Source organism: Solenopsis invicta, chromosome 6, assembly GCF_016802725.1.
Source record: "Solenopsis invicta isolate M01_SB chromosome 6, UNIL_Sinv_3.0, whole genome shotgun sequence".
NCBI lineage: Eukaryota > Metazoa > Arthropoda > Insecta > Hymenoptera > Formicidae > Solenopsis > Solenopsis invicta.
In genome coordinates this window covers 16,324,952-16,346,123 of record NC_052669.1, presented here as the reverse complement: position 1 = coordinate 16,346,123, position 21,172 = coordinate 16,324,952, and the positions used below count along the sequence as shown (strand labels likewise).

General features: G+C 33.2%; 1 protein-coding gene across 3 annotated transcripts in view; it reads right to left on the bottom strand.

Moving 5' to 3' along the window:
• The window catches only part of LOC105205978 (inositol monophosphatase 1), a 134,889-nt gene that overhangs the window by 85,318 nt on the left and 28,399 nt on the right, over positions 1-21,172 (bottom strand). The window contains exon 1 of one of the 3 annotated variants that reach the window (XM_039451115.1): positions 1,205-2,266. The exons of the other annotated variants lie outside the window; for them this stretch is intronic. Within the exon in view, the coding sequence (XP_039307049.1) occupies positions 1,205-1,207 (3 nt within the window). The 5' untranslated portion in view covers positions 1,208-2,266. Of the gene's footprint in view, positions 1-1,204; positions 2,267-21,172 lie in introns of those variants that run through there. 3 annotated transcript variants of the gene reach the window in all.

The following is a 21,172-nucleotide window of genomic DNA, read 5'->3' as shown; positions in this document are numbered from 1 at the left end:
GACACCTTTCGACCAATCATATTGCGATTAGTCAGGTTAAAAAGATCCTGATTTGACTTGGTCGAGCTGACGGGGGATCAAAAAGTGTTTGATTCATCCACTCTTTCAAATATAAAAGAGGCTGACACAGAAAGTGGAGCACTCCAAAATTAAATTTCTTTTGACCCAAGTCTACGTTCAATTCCGCTTGAACTTATAAAAGCTTTCGAGTGTTGATCGCGAGTGATCGAAGAGATTTCTGGCCGCATAAAGACTCTGTTACAAAGATCTGGAACCATCGGCTCCATCGCCTAGTCCAAGCAAACGTCTATTGACTCGCTGCCTTAGCCTCAATAGCCACCTGCTGTGCGAGAGTATTTCTTCATGGTATTTCCAAAATCACTTTGACGTTTTGTACACCTACGCTTCTAAATACCAACAAGTAAGTTGACTAAATTACCAAAGCGTTTTTTCCCTCGAGATATAAGCTCCTTTTTTTCTTTCAAGATTTTACGCAAAATAAGTTCCATATTAATTATTTGTTATTTAAAAACTACCTAGTAGACGAGAGAGAGAGAGAGAGAGAGAGAGAGAGAGAGAGAAAGAGAGAGAGAGAGAGAGAGATGGCTTATCTTTAAAAATCTGATAATTAAAACACCGTTAATTATAGTGAAAAATCAACGAGCCCCGACTCAACACGGAAATCGACCTCGCGTTGTCGCGAATTGTCAACGGTTTCGCAATCGTCGAAACCGCCGAGCCCCTCGACGGTTAATTCAACACCTATCGCAAGCAAGATTGAGCCGCCTCCGGAGTCGGCAAACCGGCCCACCGCCTCAGCGATTATCGTTCCCTGTAACATTAAAAGAGCGTACTTCTCCTCTCTTTCTCTCTCCTCTTCCAAACGCACTCCTGAACAATCTACTTCTCCTCCCCTTCTCTTCCCTTCCAAACGCACTCCAGAACAATCTACTTCTTCTCCCCTTCTCTTCCCTTCCAAACGCATTCCTGAACAATCTATTTCTCCTCCCCTTCTCACTCTTTCCGAACGCACTCCTAAACAATTTACTTTTCCTCCTCCTCTTTCCCCTTCTTATTCTCCCATATCGCACCCACGTTTCAGTCCTGAACCATCCCCAAGATCATTTTTCTCATACGAAATCCCCTATTTTGTCACCTCTGAGAAACGCTTTATGCATTCTCAAGAACTGACCCTTTCTCCTACCATTTTCCCTCTAACATCTTCGCCTCTTGACTTTTTCTACCGAAATCCCGATTCCCCGATCCGAAGGCCACTCGAGGATTCTTATTCCCCCGCGTTCGAATTTCCTCCGTTTTCTCGCGAGGAAGCGGAAAACTTTGTAAATCGATTCCCACCCGAAAGGATCGAAGAAATTTTTGAAGTTTTTAATTCTCTTCCGCCAAATTTTCCTGAAAAGAAAAAGGAGTGAATTCAATTCTTCTAATGTAATACGTTTAGAATTTAAGTTTCCCATATTCTAGTTAAGATTTTATTAACTTTTTTCTACCTAAATCAAACATCCCTTAACCGTCTTAGCTTTACAAAATTATATTCTTAAGCTTGTTTCCCTTTCGGCACCGAATCTCTCACTCTCTTCACACATGCATATACACGTTTATAAATTCACTTATACAACGATTAAAAACATATGTACTACTTTAAGTTCGTTAAGTTATAAATTTTTTTATTATAATGCTAAATAAATTTAAATGTTAACTTAACTTCATGTCAAAGTATAATTTTTATTATTAAATAAATGTATAAATTTTAATCAAAACTTTTTACCCTTATTTGACTCCTGAACCTCCGATCCCTTGCTCTTAAAAAGGGTAGCATTAGGTCCGATCCCGTGTAAAAGTGATTCAATTTGCTTACACGAAATAAGGACCAGACAAACGTGCGAGTTCAAGTAAGCGTCATAGGGTGTTGTGACACTGACCTATAAATCGAGCTCACTTGCTGCGTTTGACTCGTCGCATACGACTTATAACATGTGTGTGCGAGACCAACGATTTGTTCCGTCCTACTCTAAACTTCTCTTTAGTCTCTTGTAACATAAACTAACGAGGAGACTTATTCGAGGACTCTGGGCGTAACACTACCTTAAGCATGAAAGTGACTTTGGAGGAAGAAAGACAAAATTCTGCAAACACGAATATTAAATACATGGTTCCCATCTATGAATTCTGTATGATAAATTAATAGGCAGAAAATCTTTCTTAATAGGCTTGTATTCAAAATGTCAAGCAAGATCTTTTTTTTTTAATTGCAATATGAATATTTTTTTTACATTTTATTGAATTATATTTATTATTTTATAAATGTTAAATACATGAATTCCATCTATAAATGTTGTATAATGGCTTAGTAGGCAGAAAATGATAATCTTTTTTTAAAAGATTTATTCATAAAAGTGTAACTGTTAAAAAATTAAAATGCACTTTATATATATTTTTGTATTATACCATGTCTTTACGTTGTATGTAATTTTTTATATTGAATTATACATGCACGCATTTGAATTCTGTGATACTTACATTTTTATGAATAAAGAATAAACCTTTAAAAGAAAGGTTACCAGCCTATTAAGAAAAATTTTCTGCCTATTAATTCATCATACAGGATTCATAGATGGGTACCAAGTATTTAACCCTTAAACACGTAAGTGGGTCTGAGAGACTACATATGAAGTTTCGAACGCTTCCTGTGTGAAGACGGAATGAGATAGGAGGTTCAGACTAAGACGTAAAAAAAGTTTGAAATCTCCTCTTTTGATTTATATAGTTAATCAACTTTTTTGGTTAACTAGAATTCGAACGGCACGGCAGCATAGTTTTGTTAGGGTCAATGCGACCCTAAATGTGTAAGTGAAACTTTTTGAGAGTATTTTACATAAAAAAGCTGGACAAAATACGTTTGAACAGGTCAGTTTGCGGATGTTACTCGCATATACTCTGTCTAAAGTTGGAATACTAGAAAATGCTGTAAAAAAGAGTTTTTCCAAAATATATCATGAAACACATCAATTTTCAATTTTAGACACAATTTAATAAAAAATATCTCATATTCGCCTTGTTACATGAGTACATTTTTTAATAAAAATGACAATGATATAATTTTTTTTAAATATAAATCTTTAGCTTTAAAAGGCCGTATTGTAAAGTCTTTAAAAGTTTTTTGTTGCAAAAATGATTTTTTTTTTTAAATAGATTTTTAGATGCTCAAAAATACCTCATATTCTTCATCCTACATAATAATACTTTTTAAAAAAAATGACATTGCCAAATTTTATTTTGAAAATGTGACTCTTTAGTTTTAAAACGCCGTATTTGAAAGTTCTTAAAAGTTTTTTGTTGCGAAGATATGATTTTTTTAAAGAAAAGTGGATTTTTGACCAATTTCTCATTTTTACTTAATGGTTTTTTTTTAATAAGTTCACAATAAATTATTTTTCGGCAATGCCGATTGTGCAATCATACTTCTAAGATTCTGAACTTTCATTGAAAAAGAAAAATTGTAGAAAAATATTGATTGTAATCAAAGTTATAGCTTCAAAGTTGAAAAAGTCTCCTAGACCCGAAAATGTGTTTCCGTATTTTACAGAATCGGTGTGTTTAAGGGTTAATATTTGTGCTGGACGCACGCACGCACGCACGCACGCCCGCACGCCCGCACGCACGCACGCACGCACGCACGCACGCACACGCACGCACGCACGCACGCACGCACGCACGCACGCACGCACGCTCGCACGCACGCACGCACGCACGCACCGCACACACACACACACACACACACACACACATTCTCTCTCTCTCTCTTTCTCTCTCTCTCTCTGCCTTGTTTAAAAAATCTTAAATATCCTAAAATGCATAACTAAAATAAACTTTTCAGCGTTTTTGCAATAATTTATTAATATTATATTATTATATGTAACTGCGAGTATGTAGAAAGTGGTGACTTCTCAGTTTGGAAAATTTTCCCATGGACAGAATCAAACACGCTGGGTGTACAATACCTCAGCATTGAAAATTACTTCCTTGCACTTCCTTGCAAAGTAGCTTTTCTTACTAATCGTTTAAAATTTCCGCCAATACCAACACAGAGACCTTGTCACCTTTCCATCCCACACAACACATGGACGTCCGATGCATGTCCACAAAAGTCCTTGTAATGTCTCAGTACCTCGTATGTCCACAGGACGTTCCGAAGAACATCCTGATTTATCATAGCTGCAGAATGACGTTTGTAGGACGTCCGCAGGACATATTTGGGATGATTCGTAATATCTTACATAATATGCATATTAAACATGTTCCCGAAATACATAATAAATATGCATTCAAAAATTTCAAGCGTTGTTGTTTATATTAAATAAGACATTTCAAAAATGTTGTAAAGACGTCCATTAAATGTCCAGAAAATATCGGTGATACGTTCCGAAAAAGTCCGCTACATATATGTCAACAAAGTTGAGTATTTTTATTATTATCATCATTATCATTATTATTATAACACAAGGATTTTATAAATTATAAAATTATAAAGATAATTTTTTGTGTTAAAAAATATTTAACAAAAGATATATTTGAGCATATATAAACATAAACTATAAATTTTGATAATATGATAAGCTTTAATATACAGTATATAGCTTTTTAATAAAATTATTCGTTAATATTTATTATTTTATTATATATAATATTTAAATTATATCATATTTAATACATATGTATAATACTATACCGATTAATTTAATATGCTATTTAATAGCCATTTTATTTGTAACGAAAATTTTACTCAAAATATAAATAAATAACAACGTTTATTATATCGAGTAAAATTTTTCTCGGAAAAAACGTTTTGGAATGTAAACTTAAAATATAAAGAAAATAATTATACATCTAGCAGCAAGGTATAGGTATATATATATATATATATATACACTACTCAAAAAAAATAGGGAACACTTTCCAGACACCAAAAATTAGGCTATTTTCAAATGACTGTAACTCGGTGAAAAATCATCGTAGATAAAAAATAAAAAAAGCATTTTGAAACTTGAAGATCCAACTTTAACGCTCTATCAGCAGATTTTCAAAATTCTTTTAACTTCCTTGTCTTATGCAGAAAAAAGCACACCCTGTTTTGTTTCTTAAAATTTCGTACTTTTGACACTTTGCAGCTCGACCAACAAATTTTTTTCGAATAATTCAAGTAAAGCTTCATAAACTACAACATTTTGCCTACAAAATGCTTTTTCTAAATTTCTCTACGATTTTTTTTGGCCGAGTTACGCAACTTTGAAGCTAAACCTGCATTTTTTACAAATGATATCCGTACTTCGTGAAAAATCATCGTAGACAAAAAATCAAAAAACCATTTTAAAGTTCGAAGTTTCAGCTTTAACATGTTATTAATGGTTTTCAAAAATTTTTTTAATTTCTTAGTACTATGCCCCAAAAAAGATACACTGTTTTTTCCTTGAAATTACGTATTTTTAACAGCCTGTAGCTCAATAAAAAATTTTTTCTCGACAAATCCAATGCAAGTGCCATAAAGTATGACATTTTTTCTACAAAATGCTTTTTTTAAAATTTTTTCTACGATATTTTTTGACCGAGTTACAAGACTTGGAAGAAACACATTTCTTACAGTATCTTTTTCTGAAAAATGACGTCTACCGCCGACATTAGCATTACCCAATATGCACTACGTGGAGGTTGCCGGTCGGATATTTGCACATCGTGTGTGTGTGTGTGTGTGTGTCACAGCAGAGATAAGGACCCCACAGTTCGTCACTTCTGCGGTATTTAATGACTCCAAACCCTCTCTGCTGTGTGTGTGTGTGTCGTGCTGCGCGCGCGCGCGCATGAGTATTCAATAGTGTGTATTTCCTCCTCTCTGATCAATTACTGCTTGCAAGCGTTTTTGCATATTTATACATCTTGCAATATGATCTTGCGGAATGTTGTGCCAAATTTTCGTTAAAATTTCTCCCAATTCTTCTAAATTTTGCGGCTGTTCTTCGCGACGCCTTAATCGTCGTTCTATTTTATCCCAAATGTGCTTGATTGGATTTAAGTCTGGGCTATTGACGAGATGATTTAACAATCTAGTTGCGTGTCGTTCAAAAAAACGTCGCGTTATATTCGCCGTATGAGGTCGAGCGTTGTCCTGCATGAAAATAAAGTTCCGACAGGTTCGATTTAATTGCAAAACGTGTGGTCGTAGAATATCGTTGATATAACGAACACCTGTCATTGCCGGAGGTGGCAGGATCACTAGATCACTTTGTCTTGTAAGAGATATACACCCCCACACCATTACGGAACCGCCGTTGTAAGATCGTACTGGCATTACGCAACGTTGATCATAGTGTTTATTTCGTCGACGCCAAGAACGACGATTAAGGCGTCGCGAAGAACAACCGCAAAATTTAGAAGAATTAGGAGAAATTTTAATGAAAATTTGGCACAACATTCCGCAAGATCGTATTGCAAGATGTATAAATATGCGAGAACGCTTGCAAGCAGTAATTGATCAGAGAAGAGGAAATACACACTATTGAACACTCATGCGCGCGCGCGCATACACACACACACACACACAGCAGAGGGGGTTTGGAGTCATTAAATACCGCAGAAGTGGCGAACTGTGGGGTCCTTATCTATGCTGTGATACACACACACACACAAACACACACACACGCGCACGCACACACGCACGCACGCACGCACACACACACACACACACACACACATTGTGCAAAAATCCGACCGGCAACCTCCACGTGGTGCACATTGGGTAATGCTAATGTCGGCGGTAGACGTCATTTTTCAGAAAAATGTAATGTAAAAAATATGTTTCTTCGAAGTCTTATAACTCGGTCAAAAAAAATTGTAAAAAAAATTTTAAAAAAAGCATTTTGTAGAAAAAATATCATACTTGCATTGGATTTGTCAAGAAAAAATTTTTTATTGAGCTACAGGCTGTTAAAAATACGTAATTTCAAGGAAAAAACAGTGTATCTTTTTTGGGGCATAGTACTAAGAAATTGAAAAAATTTTTGAAAACCATTAATAACATGTTAAAGCTGAAACTTCGAGCTTTAAAATGGTTTTTTGATTTTTTGTCTACGATGATTTTTCACGGAGTACGGATATCATTTGTAAAAAATGCAGGTTTAGCTTCAAAGTTGCGTAACTCGGCCAAAAAAATCATAGAGAAATTTTTAAAAAAGCATTTTGTAGGCAAAATGTTGTAGTTTATGAAGCTTTACTTGAATTATTCGAAAAAAATTTGTTGGTTGAGCTGCAAAGTGTCAAAAATACGAAATTTTAAGGAACAAAACAGGGTGTGCTTTTTTACTGCATAAGACAAGGAAGTTAAAAGAATTTTGAAAATCTGCTAATAAAGCGTTAAAGTTGGATCTTCAAGCTTCAAAATGTTTTTTTTATTTTTTATCTACGATGATTTTTCACCGAGTTACAGTCATTTGAAAATAGCCTAATTTTTGGTGTCTGGAAAGTGTTCCCTATTTTTTTTTGAGTAGTGTATATATATATATATGTATATATATATATATATATATATATATATATATATATATATGTATATGATTTATAAAATCATATTTGTTTACATGATTCTGTGAATCAAATACATGTATACATTAAAATTCGATTTAATTATAATTTATGAAATCCTGTAATTTCGGATTGAAATGGATATAACAAGTGGGTGCTAGCACCACCGCTAGGCGGCCACGCCGCGGGAGATCTTCTCATGAGTCGAATGCGGCCATAGGCGTTATATCTAGGCGCCACCGCGGGCAACTCCCCAGTTCATAACTTCAGTGAGACTTTCAGAAGCTGCTTGTTGTAATCTTGAGACAAATACTCGCTGTCATTCTTTTCATATGTGACGTGTGTGTGGAACGCTGTTCCACATAAACTTTATAATTTTTACACATAAATAACAATTTGTATTGTTATTTAATTTTGTACAAAAATTAAATATTTAATTCAAATTTAATCTTTTTTGAATCCTTTTTAACGAAAGGGATACAAAAATTATTTTTTTATAAATTAAATTTTTTTATAAATTTATTACGTTTCACATTAATGTATTCTGTTTTAATAAATCTATCTGGGTTCTGATTTTATTTTCAATCTGTCTTAACACCGTATTTTTGGTGCAGAAATCCCGATTGATTCGGATTACTTTTTTTTTAATCAGTTTTAATCGCACATTTTTGGCAGTGTTAATACTACTTTTACTAACAAATATCATTTTTTACTAAATAAAGTCCTAATCACGCAATATAAAATAATGTCTAAACAACGTTTATAAAAGTCCTTTTTATGTCCTGCCGAGACGTCCTAATGACGTCTAATTTGGCGTCCGAAGGTAGTACATTGTACGTCCGAAGGACATCTCCTAGACGGCTACAAGACACAATCGGTATGTCACTGGACGCCAGGATATGTCGGACCCGACGTCCTTGTGTTGCGTGGGATGTACTGTAGCAAAGAAGTACCATTCGGCCGTGATATCAAAAAAATCACGCATATGATAAAGCAAATTCTAATCTGATAATTATAATTTAAGAATTATAATTTGCTTTACCATGCGCGAGATTTTTTGATATCACGGCTGAATGGTATTTCTTTACTACAGCACATGGAAAAGGTCTCTGTGATGATATTGGTGGCAATTTTAAACAATTAGTAAGAAAAGTTACTTTGCAAGGAAGTGTAATCCTCAAGCTCAGTTATTGTACACGTTGGCTAAGAATGATATGAAAGAAACAATAATTATATTTAGTTTGAAGACAAATCACGACAAATTAAGTAAGTTTTTAGAACCAACATTCGCAGTAGCGAAAACGATTCCGGTACATTAAAACGATACATTAAAATATCATGCGATTATTTCTGCGAGAACAGACCAATTAATTAAAAAAAATTCAGTTTTGATGAAGAACGAGACTTTAAAAAAAAATAAAGAAAAAAAATAAGTCTAAATAATATATAACGCAGACATCACAACTATTTTTTATTTTATAGTTATTTGTTAGAAATATGTTATTTATGTAGTACTAAATAATTGGCCAATAAAAATTGAGGTAAGCTTTACAAAAGGGGAGCAGCCTCTGACGACCTTGACGTTGACATATGTTATCAATGGGAAGGTACTGAGTGACATATAAAAGGTTTTGAGTAATGCTCACGTCTTATTAAAAAAATATTATCAGAGAAAGAAAAAATAGTTTTTCTTAATTATTTCACTAAATATTCATTTTACGAAAAAATGTGTCAAAAAATGAAGCTAGTAATAAGCTCTATAAAAAAGGTCATATACATTTTTTATCTAACTTCAATACTTTATTCGTTATAGTAGAAAAACTGTTTTACAATAATTTTTTTATTTTTAGTAGTTTTGTGTGAAAAGTAGATGCTTGGGCGTGGGAGGGGCTCCGCCCCTCCCCCGCACCCCCTCCCTGTATTTTTTCTAACCCAACGTAACTTTATTTTAATTGTAATTTGGCCAAGAATATCTAATTGACGTTACGATATTAAATTTGAAATTATGGCCCACCCCCTCCCGTACCCACCCCGTCATTAGTGGACGTAAGACGAAGTGGGTTGGGTTAGAAAAAATACGGGGAGGGGATGCAGGGGGTGGGGCGGAGCCCCTCCCCCGCGTTCTTTGTATATTGTAGAAAAACTGTTTTGCATCAGAAACCCTTTCGACGCAAAACAGTTTTTCTACAATAACGACAAAAGTATTGAAATTAAGTAAAATATGTATATGACCTTTTTTATAGAGTTTATTACTAGCTTCATTTTTTGTTTGACATATTTTTTTGTAAAGTAAATATTTTCCGAAATAAGTAAGAAAAACTGTTTTTTCTTTCTGTAATGATATTTTTTTAATAAAAAGTGAGCATTCTTTAAAACCTTTTGTATGTCACTCAGTACCTTTCCATTGATAACATATGTCAAGGTCAAGATCGTCAGAGGTTGCTCCCCTTTTGTAAAGGTTTACCAAAATTGATATTACCTAGCTTTTGACTAAAATTATAATTTTGTATTGGAAAAAATATTTGTTTTTGAGAGGATCCCATTGCGATCCCAAAATTTGCTTTATAGTGCAATATTCTACATGTATTGAAGTATGTTTAAAAATTTTTTCAGATTTTTAAAAATGGATAAATTTGTTCATTTTTTAAAACTAAAAAATTACTTTTTTCAATACTATTAAATTTTTGTCACTAAAATTAATATTTTTATCTAAAAGTAAGGAAAAAATTCTAAAAAAATCACGTCTCTAAAAATTTTTTAATTTGAGCAAAAAATGTTAAAAAAAATTTTTTTTTTAATTTAAACGATAGCCTTCAATATTTTTGATGCAAAGCATATAATGCTTACTTTTTCATCATTAACCTTATACAATACATCTACTAACATGTTTTCATTATCATTTAAAAAATCCCAAACAGTTTATTTTTAGGTGAATCCCGTTTACGTGGAATGCCTCATTCTCTCTCTCTCTCTCTCTCTCTCTCTCTCGCTAAGTATCAGTTTAGCAGTAAAGACGCGTAACTTATGACTCGGGTGCTTATTTGAAAATACTTATTAAATACCGACTTAAACCGTTCGATCTTTCAAATTACTTTTTCATCAACTCACACATTCCACAACATAGCCCTATAATATTAACGTTCGGCGAATAAAAGTGTTAATAAGAAAGCGAGAGCATTATTTGCCACCCCGTGCGTCCTCCACGCGTCCTCCTCGTGGGTTCCAACTCTTCAGACGGACCGAATCCCAAATATTTTATTTTGTTGCACCCGCCGATACAACAGGTTAGATTTGTATAAAAATAAGCTTTGACTTTGTCATTAAAATATTTGAAAATTTTTAAAAACAAATGTAAGTGGTGTGGGAAGTATAAAAAATACTTTAGATCAAAATTTTTTTATCACTGTTATAAAGTACTCTTTGAGTCATTTAACTTTCAATTAGATCATTTTTTTCTATCTCTCATAGTTTCGACGATACACGCTTCGAAAGAAAAAAACCGATTTTCTTTAAAAAGGTGTTTCAATCCTTAAAAGTAAGATTGGGTACGTATAAAAAAATACGTGTCCCTTATTTTGATCTGTACTACAACGTATTAAACGCTAATCAAAATCAAAGTGGTACACTTCTGTAGTGCACGGACGGGTGCGCATACCATGCATTACGAAGTGGTTTTTAATTATTTTTTGCAAATGGAAATGTCGCAGCACAACTTTGTTATATACCGTTAAATTTGTAATAAAATAAGCTTTATTATACTTATAAAAAAAATAAAAAAAAAAAAATAGATAAGTAGTGGGGAAAAGTATAAAAAGGAATTTAAAAAAAATTTTATTACTGTTATAAAGTACTCTTCGAGCCATTCAAGTTTCTATTTGAACATTTTCCTCTATTTCTTATAGTTTCGAAAATATACGCTCCGAAAGAAAAAAATCGATTTTCTTCAAAGTGTTCTACCCCCTAAAACTGAGATTGGGCACAAATAAAAAATATTTTTGTCTTATGGATAAATTCAATTTGTATACAAAGTTTCAGATTTTTTTGAATTTTTGGATTGCCTAGTGTTCCTTGTAAGATTCATCCTATTCAAGTCACTTTTAATTTTGGTCCGCCATTTTAAGTCCATTTTGAATTTCAAAATTGTGGTTTTTTCAGATTCGGTATCAGCGACCCCAAAAACCCTAGAATAATAACCATTTTCATACAAAACCATCTAATTCCAGTTTCAATCCGTCAATTTAGAATTCGTTATTTTCAATTTCGAAAATCATCCGTAAACTCGGCGATAAAAAATCGTACAGTAAAGAGTAAAAAAGCATTGTAAAGGTAAAGAATAGCTCTTTAAAATGCCGTAGACAAAATTGAGAAATAAAATTTAATTTGGCCACAAAAAACTCGTAAATATGTCAAAAAACGTTCTTTTTGACCTATATTACCCAATTTTTCTCAAAAACCTGACGTGATGGGCATTTTTTGCTGGTGGATTTGAATTCAACAACCTCGAATTTACTAAAAAATACTGGTTTTCCTCCCCGCAATTTTTTTTGTTAGACTGTGTAATTGGTCTAAAAAATAAAATAATATTGATAAACCAAATTATGGCAAATTAATTATTACACTTAATTATTCAAGTAACGTAAATGATTAAAGCAAATTTTGTACGACTTACTAGTTTTTTACTTTCTCCCTTCGATCATATTTGTCCTCGGTTAAAATCTGGATGAGACTTCATAAATTTTAACAGAATTTCTTTTTGTTTCTCTGTCACGTTTATATTTTTTATTTACACGCTTCGTATGCAAATAACCACAAATAACACAAAGGTAAATTGAAACACTCATAAATCTGAGTAGTATAGTCTCGGACAAAACTATATTCCTTATATATGTTACCTAGTGTCGTATTTTTACTTCATAGTTACAAAATTGGATGAATATTTTCAGGTGAGATGAAAATGTGAGAAGTGAATCATCTCACCGAAGTTAGACAATCAATGCCCTGATTACGCGTTGCGATTGACCACCAGCATAGATATCTATACTAAACCTAGATCGCTAACATGTACCATTAGCACATAACAGTATTGAGACAGGAAGGATTTCCGGTTTAAACCATGTTACCTACAATAAAATGGCCGCTTATAAATATGAATGCAGGAGCAGAAACCTTAGAAAATATACCAAGCACACCGCTTGTGCTTGGTCTGTTCATATAGTCCTCAGCTTTAAAATACGTACTGCAAATAAGATGATTTTTGGTTGGTTGAAAACCTTCTCTTCCAATTGCGTCAATCCACATTTGCAATATTTCAGGCTAATTTAAGGGAAATCTAAAACGTGTAATGCTTATTTGAAATATAACCTTAGAATGTCATAAAACTCGAATGTTACAAACATATACATTCTTTTTTTTTCAACCGGCTCAACTGACAACACATACGCACTAACACACGCGTCGAAGCCATTTTCTGGTTGGGTAAGATGACCGAATCCGGAAATTTTGCCGGACATAGCTATTCAGCTGAACTTAGCGATCTAGGTTTAGTATAGATATCTGTGACCACCAGCCACTCAGGTCGGTATTCATAGTCGATTCTTATATTTAAAATCATTTTAAGTATCATCTTAAGATGCCATCAACCAATCAGAGAGCCATATTAGCATCTTAAGACGTTACTAAGACGATCTTGAAATAAGAATCGACTATGAATACTGGCCATAGTACTTGAACAGTGAAAAAACTCTAGGCTGCTGTGAGTGGCTGTGGTCAATCGCAACGTGATCAAATGAAATGCTCCCGTTATTGGATGCATCCAGATGCGCGACCGCTCACTGGATTGTGTTCGAAAATTCTACTCGTTAAGTAGAGTAATTATAAGTGACCAATCAGTATGAAGAAATCTTGAGATTTTTTCATTCTGATTGATCACTCAAAAAAGTTAAGCCTCCCGCAGACGATACGTGTTTTCTTACTGGCACCCGTACTGAAAATGGGTAGCTTACAAGCTACGCTACTGGCTTGTGTACTGAATTTTCGTAATAAAACCGGTCCTATTTTTCTTATGTGATTTTGTACTGAATTTTGTGAGAGCCAATCAAGACGCAGTTTGTTATAGATTATACCAGATTACGATCGAAGTCGTCTCTACATCAAGTTCAAAAGTAGATTCACTTCAAATATGACGTCGTACAGAAATGAAAAGACTGCAAAATGGTCCAAAGAAAGCATTTTATGTTTAATAGAGTTTAATAGAGTAAACAAACCAAATTACCATAATAAATACAGTAAAAGTGAGGCATTAAAGAATTTATTGACTGTCGACTCCATAAACGGCGATATTTATTTTGTTGTTGCAATTTTTCAATAATTAAAAATAATGCAATAGCAATTTTACGACGATACAATAACTGTTGCAATAATTTCATCCATCTCATCTATCTCATTAAACGTGTCGCTCCTATGAAACAAATTCCAGTTGCTCAACCCGTACGAAAACTTACACCGTGTGAAGCCACGGCCAGTAGCACTGCCAGTACTATTGCCCGTACGGTAGCAAATAAGAAAATCCAGTTAGAAATCTAGTAAGGAAAAACGTATCGACTGCAGCAGGTTTTACTCTACCCAATGAGTAGAATTTTTAAACGCAGCCCAGAGAGAGAATAAGTACCAATTAAAATCATTGGCTGGATTCGAAGATAAGAAACAATTATCTTCAATTGCTATTTACGTTCTCAGTGAGCGGTCGCACATCTGGATGCATCCATTATTAAAAAGCATGGATATGTAATAGTGACATACACTTAAAAAAAAAAATAATAAATTGTACAGTAAAAGCTTGTACCAACTCGTACACAAACAGCTAAAGTTAAAGATTTAGTAATTAAATATTTTACGTTTCCAAAAAACGCAGCGTTTGCTGAAGAGTGGCGTAAAGTATACAAAGATGGAATAAACGTGATGACTAGTAAGAGGTGCATTCCGAATTACGTATAAAGCGCATAGACTGTAATACTGATGCGAAACGCTTTGAAATCGTTCCATTTCTTAAATGCGCGCATGAAGCGCATGAAGCGCTTACAGAATTCGGAAACGATTTCCTACGCGACTTATGCACTAAATGGACTCCCTATAAGCGCACAATATTATTTAATATTAAATAATATTCTTGAAATATTATTTAATATTAATAAAAAGTGGTTCTATGTATCACTTTTAATAATATTATATAAATATTATAAAAATATTATATTAAAAATAAATAATATCTATTACTTATTTCAACATTTTAAATTATTAGAAATATTATACTATGTAGCTTTTAAATGTAATAAGTGTAAAGTTTATAAATATTTTATGCATAATACACTCGATACCAAAATTAAGGGATTACCTATTCTAATTTCAAAAAATAGGCGTAATTTAAAAGAGTGTAACTTTGTCAAAAATAATCGTAAAAAATTTAAAAAAAAGCATTTTAAAGCTTGAAATCTCTAGTTTTGAGATTAATAAGTCATTAAACGATTTACAGATTATTTACGAAGTTACGCGGATTTAAATGGGGATGCATCAAATCTCAACATTTTTTACGAACTTTGCAAAGCTTCACGACGCTAAATAAAAATTACACGCAAATACGATTTACAGCGTTCGAAAGCGTGGATCTTTACCTTTAATTTGCGTTTTTGTTGAGCGTTGTATGATATTTTTTCACCGAGTTAGGTAACACTGAAGCAAAAATGGCCTCTTTTGCTTCAATCTTAAATAATTCAGTAAATAAAAATCGTAAAACGCTCAACAAAAACGCAAATTAAAGGAAAAGATTCACGCTTTTGAATGCTGTCAACCGCATTTTTGTGAAATTTTTATTTCACGCCGTGAAGATTTGTAAAGTTCGTAAAAAAAATCCAACAAATATCAAAATCTTATAAAAATTTGGCCAAGTTGTACAGCGTGAAATAAAAATCGCCTACAAATGCAGTTTACAGTATTTGTAATCGTGAATTTTTATCTTTAATTTGCGTATTTGTTAAGCATTGTACAATTTTTTTCACTGAGTTATTCAGCACTGAAGCAAAAATGGTTCCTTTCTTCAATGTTGAATAAATCAGTGAATAAAGTCGTACAACGCTTAACAAGTATACAAATTAAAGATAAAGATTCACGCTTTTGAACGCTGCAAACTGCATTTGTGTGCAATTTTTAATTCACGTTAAATAAACTCCCAAAGATCGTAATAAATTTTATCGCATTTTTATTTTTATCCGTATAGCTCCGTAAAAAATCAGTATGTTTTCAAAGTCAATATTAAAAATGTATGTAAAAACATTAAGCTGTAAAATGCGTTTTGAAACATTTGATTTATTATTTTTGTTGATTTATCATGTTACTCTTTTGTGGAGAGTAACTGTAAATGATTCTTTAATTTTGCTGTTGAACGCTCACTTAATCTTTGCTGAAGTCGATATTTAAACTTTGTAAAAAAAATTAGAAAATGATATTTTAAGGCTCACTTTAAAGAGCGAAACCTTTCGATTATTTAAATTAATTTTACTAGAAGATTTTTTTACACTAGGAAATAAAGTAAGAAATTCAAGAAAGATTTTATAAAATAAAAAATTTCCAAATTTAAACAAATTTACGAAGTTGCAAACTTTTTACCATTCAAAGTAGCATGAAGTGGAAAGTTAAAAAAACCCTTTAAAAAGATTTAGTAATTAAAAAATAATTCACGGTATTTTTTAGATTTTATTGCATTATGAAAAATTTTTTATTTTGCAAATTTTTGATTTTTAAAAATCCTTCTTGAATTTCTTCCTTTACTTCCTAGTGTAAAAGATTCTTCGAGAAAAATCAGCTTAAAATTTAAATTAATAATAATACTTAAATAATTATTTAAGTTAATAATAAGACTTAAATAATCAAAAGGTTTTGCTCTTTAAAATGAGCCCTGGAAGATCATTTTATAATTTTTCTTTTTTTACGAAGTTTTTACGAAGCATCGACTTCAGCAAAGATTAAGTGAGCGTTCAACGGCAAAATTAAAAAATCACCTACAGTTACTCTTCAAAAGAGAGTGTAACATGATAAATCAACAAAAATGATAAATCAAACGTTTTAAAACGCATTTTACAGCTTAATGTTTCTATACAAACTTTTAATATCAACTTTAAAAACATACTGATTTTTTACGGAGCTTTACGGATAAAAATAAAGATGCGGCAAAATTTATTACGATTTTTGCAAGTTTATTTAATAAGAATTAAATATCGCACATAAATGCAGTTTACAGTATACGTAAGTTGGTAAAGCGTAAATCTTTATTTTTAAAGCGTAAATCTTTATTTTTAATTTGCCTACTTATTGAGCGTTGTACGATTTTTATTCACCGATTTATTCAACATTGAAAAAAGGAACCACTTTTGTTTCAGTGCTAAATAACTCATTGAAAAAAAATCGTACAATGCTTAACAAATACCAAAATTAAAGGTAAAGATCAGCAATTTCAAATACTCTAAACTGCATTTGTGTGCGATTTTTATTTCACGCTGTACAACTTGGCAAAATTTTTATAAAATTTTGACATTTGTCGGATTTTTTTTACGAACTTTGCAAAGCTCCACGGCGTGAAATAAAAATTCCACAAAAACGGACAGAATTTAAAAGCGTGAATTTTTACCTTTAATTTGCGTTTTTGTTGAGCGTTTTACGATTTTTATTCACTGAATTATTCAACGTTGAAGCAAAAGAGGCCATTTTTGTTTCAGTGTTGCTTAACTAACAATCAGTGAAAAAAAATCGTACAACGCTTAACAAAAACGCAAATTAAAGGTAAAAATTCACGCTTTCCAATGCTGTAAACCGCATTTACGTGTATTTTTATTTTACGTCATAGAGCTTTGCAAATTTGTAAAAAAATTGGAGATTTGACACATCCTCATTTAAATCCACGTAACTTCGTAAACAATCTGTAAATCGTTTAATAACTTATCAATCTCAAAACTAGAGATTTAAAGCTTTAAAATACATTAAAAAAATTTTTTTTACAATCATTTTTGAGAAAGTTACACTCTCTTAAATTACGCTTATTTTTCGGAGTTAAAATAGGTGATCACTTAATTTTATTATTGAGTGTAATTGACATTAATTTTGAACAATAATATCTGTATAACATTTTCATAATATTTTACGGATATTAAAATAATATAGAATAAAATTATTTTAATTTATAATCAAATTTGTATATTTGTATAATTCTAGAAATATTGTAGCGCTTATAGGGCTAAAATATGTATCTTATATAAATTTATAAGATTTTTATAAAATTTTAATGTCTTATTTAAAGTATATTAATCTTTTTTGCGGATTTCTTTAAAAATAAGTAATTACTTCATTTTTCTTTTCAATAAAAATATGAAATTTAAATAATTCTTGATCCAGTATGTCCAAGCTTATCGATTCTATCGTCCATTTTGTGTTTGATATGCAATCGGTGCAATGTGAAGTCGTTCCATATCATAAGGTAAAAATCACAGATATCTATACTAAACTAGATCGCTAACCTGTGGCATTAGCATATGACAGTATTGAGGCAGGAAGGATATCCGGTTTCAGCTATGTTACCTACAACAAAATGGCCGCTCCAATGCCGCTCTAATGCCGCCCTTGCTTGGCATTATGGCACGATATCGAAAAAACACACTCGATAATCACAATTAATATATTCAACGGTGCTCAGCGGTCAACCGGCTCAGTTGTCAAACCTGTCAAACACATATGCACTAATTTAATCTACGCGTAGATGCCATTTTCTTGTTGGGTAAGATGGCCGAATCCGGATATCCTGCCGGACACAGCTATTCAGCCAAAGGTAGCCATCTAGTTATTAGATAGATATCTGTGGTAAAAATACAAGATGAAACACTGCACATAATAGCGGCTCAATGCATAAAAAACCAATCAAAAGTTTGCTCCAAAATTAGCGCGAAATTTAAACACAGTATTGGACACAATATTAAAAATGTATAGTAAAAATACAAATAAATTTATTAATATGTAAAGTTTTAATAAAAAACTTGAGAACTAATAAACATTTGTAACAAATATAAAATAATAAATAATTATATTTATTAACAAGTAGTACAACTGGAATGCGCGTTGATCCATATTTTCAGTTAATTTCTATTGAAATGTGCTTTTAAGCATATATCATCCTAAAGCATATAACAACTGTAACATCACTTACATGTTTAAAAACACATTGATAAAAATGAGCTGAAAATAATCCCAGATAACACAGAGAATTCAAAAAGAATTAAAAATAATTTCTATAAGGGTTTATGTCATCAATTGTGAATTTATTTTGATACGCAAAAAGAATTCTTTTTTTGACTTTTTAGAAAAATAATTCTTTTTGCGTGTCAGAATAAACTCACAATTGATAATATAAACGTGAACTTTTTTTTAACAGCTTTGTCCTTTTTGTCGGTGTAAAACGTACAACTCAAGTAGTTATTTACGATGCACGATGGCATTGTACCTGCAATTAAAAAGAAATATACAGTATATTAATGGAATATCAATACATTATTTATAAGTATTACATGATTTTCATCGCTTTTACAAATATTTACGTGAGCACGCACGTGACATATGCATCAATGTAACTAACTCTACAGTTTAGGGCAAACATCTGATTGGTCAAAGTCCCCACCATTACTTTAGACGACTGCTCATTCACGGGAACGTTTTACCTTGTATTCTTACACCATGTTATGTAAGAAACGCATGGTTATGTAAACCACATCAGCGTATCAAACGTATCAACTGCCTCAAGTTGAAAAAAAAGCAGTTAATGCGCTGAGAGAAGTGCTAAGAATTCAGTACAAAGTTTGTTTTCTATTCCTGCACTAGACTGCAGTGGAATATGCTTTCTTGCTTTCGCTAACTTTCAAACATCTACTGTAAGATATTATATTTTAAATATTCGATCGTTACCATCTTCCTCGAGTGTACTGCACCCGGTACATGCCAAAATTGCTACCTAACTGTCAGCGCGCAGTCATGTCGCACAGGTGACGCGGATCGAAATTTTGGCAAGAGCGATCGCGACGGTTTGCGAAGACATTTGTTGTCTATAATCGCCGGCTCATAAACATATTTCTCTTTTCTTTGTACCGCTTCGTTGTATTTGTGACTCAAATAAATTTTACTGTTTAGCTCAAGTGTACGTTAAACCAATCACTGCCTACCCATTCTGCATTCACCGTCCCCTCTAAATTAATCCTGATAATTTATTGTAAAGACGTTATTACTACGCCCACTCTTAAACACGATTTTGAACATATATATATCCCCCAACTTACAATTCAGAAGTAGGATCCCAGATCGGTTGCGTTTTAATAGGGTTAAATACAACCGCGACTTTACTCGCGTTACAGCCACGACTTTTTACATAATTTCTGCCAAAAGAAATACGTTCGCGCTTCCATTGCAAAACGAATCGAGCCATATAAAGCCGATCGAGTGAGTGTTAGTGAGTGCTTATTCTTTGTCTCTGGCGTTTATTCCAACAAAATGGACGATTCGAGCTACTCTCTCCCGAAACACTCCAAAGAGAAGTTTCATGGCGAAATTTGGCAGCTGCTGATTACAAGAACAAAGTCGCTCTTATAGAAGCAATTATTGCTAACCGGCCACGATCAAGTTTTCTCGCTGAAAATCCGTTAAGGCAACCGCCGACAACAATGTTTAGATTCAGTCCTCTAGAGACAGCCGTAGCATGGACGACCCAGCAATCCACGTGAGAAAAGTTTGCCCGCAGCTCCGGCCCTAGATGCGGAAGCTGCGAATACGGCTCAAGAGGCACCGTCTTGGGCAACAACCAACCTTTTGTGGCTATGTCAGCTCAAATCCAGCAGCAATGCGATTAAATGCAGCAAATCTTGCAGCTCGTGCTACGTTCCTCACACCCGGGTAACAACGGCACCGCAACAGTCTCGCCGAATGATGCAAGCGTGGGCTTTGTCCACACAAACGTTCTTTCAGTCCTAGGGCAGTCGCCCTCGAGACAATTCTCCATTGGCTCAACGACTCCGGCGCACGCTGTTAACTTGCTGGCTTCGCAAATTCCGGAGTACGGAAGCACGGATAGCAAAAACGGATTCGATTATGGGTGCAGAGAGTCGACAAAGTCGCTTAAATCCATCGCGCTCCAGATGACGTCGTTCTTCTTGCCACATCAAGCAGACTAACAAAATCTATAAGAAAATGGTTTGATCTCGGTTCCAGCCCCATGCTGGAATCATGGACGAGCTTCAGGGAAGCTATTATTAAAAGATTTGACCGTAAAATACGGTTTTACGTAGTTTTACAAAAAATAAAGGCCTGGAAATGGAGCATAGGCAAAGAATCTTTCCATGAGTATAAAAAGATCGTATTCCAGATCGTTTGGCTTTCATGTATAGTCTCAGTCTTCCGGAGAGAGACTTCATTCATCTGTTAATAAGCGGAATCAGGAGCCAGTCGCTTCATGCTACGACGATGGCCATCGAGGCCGAAACGATTGATCATTTCTTGGATGAAA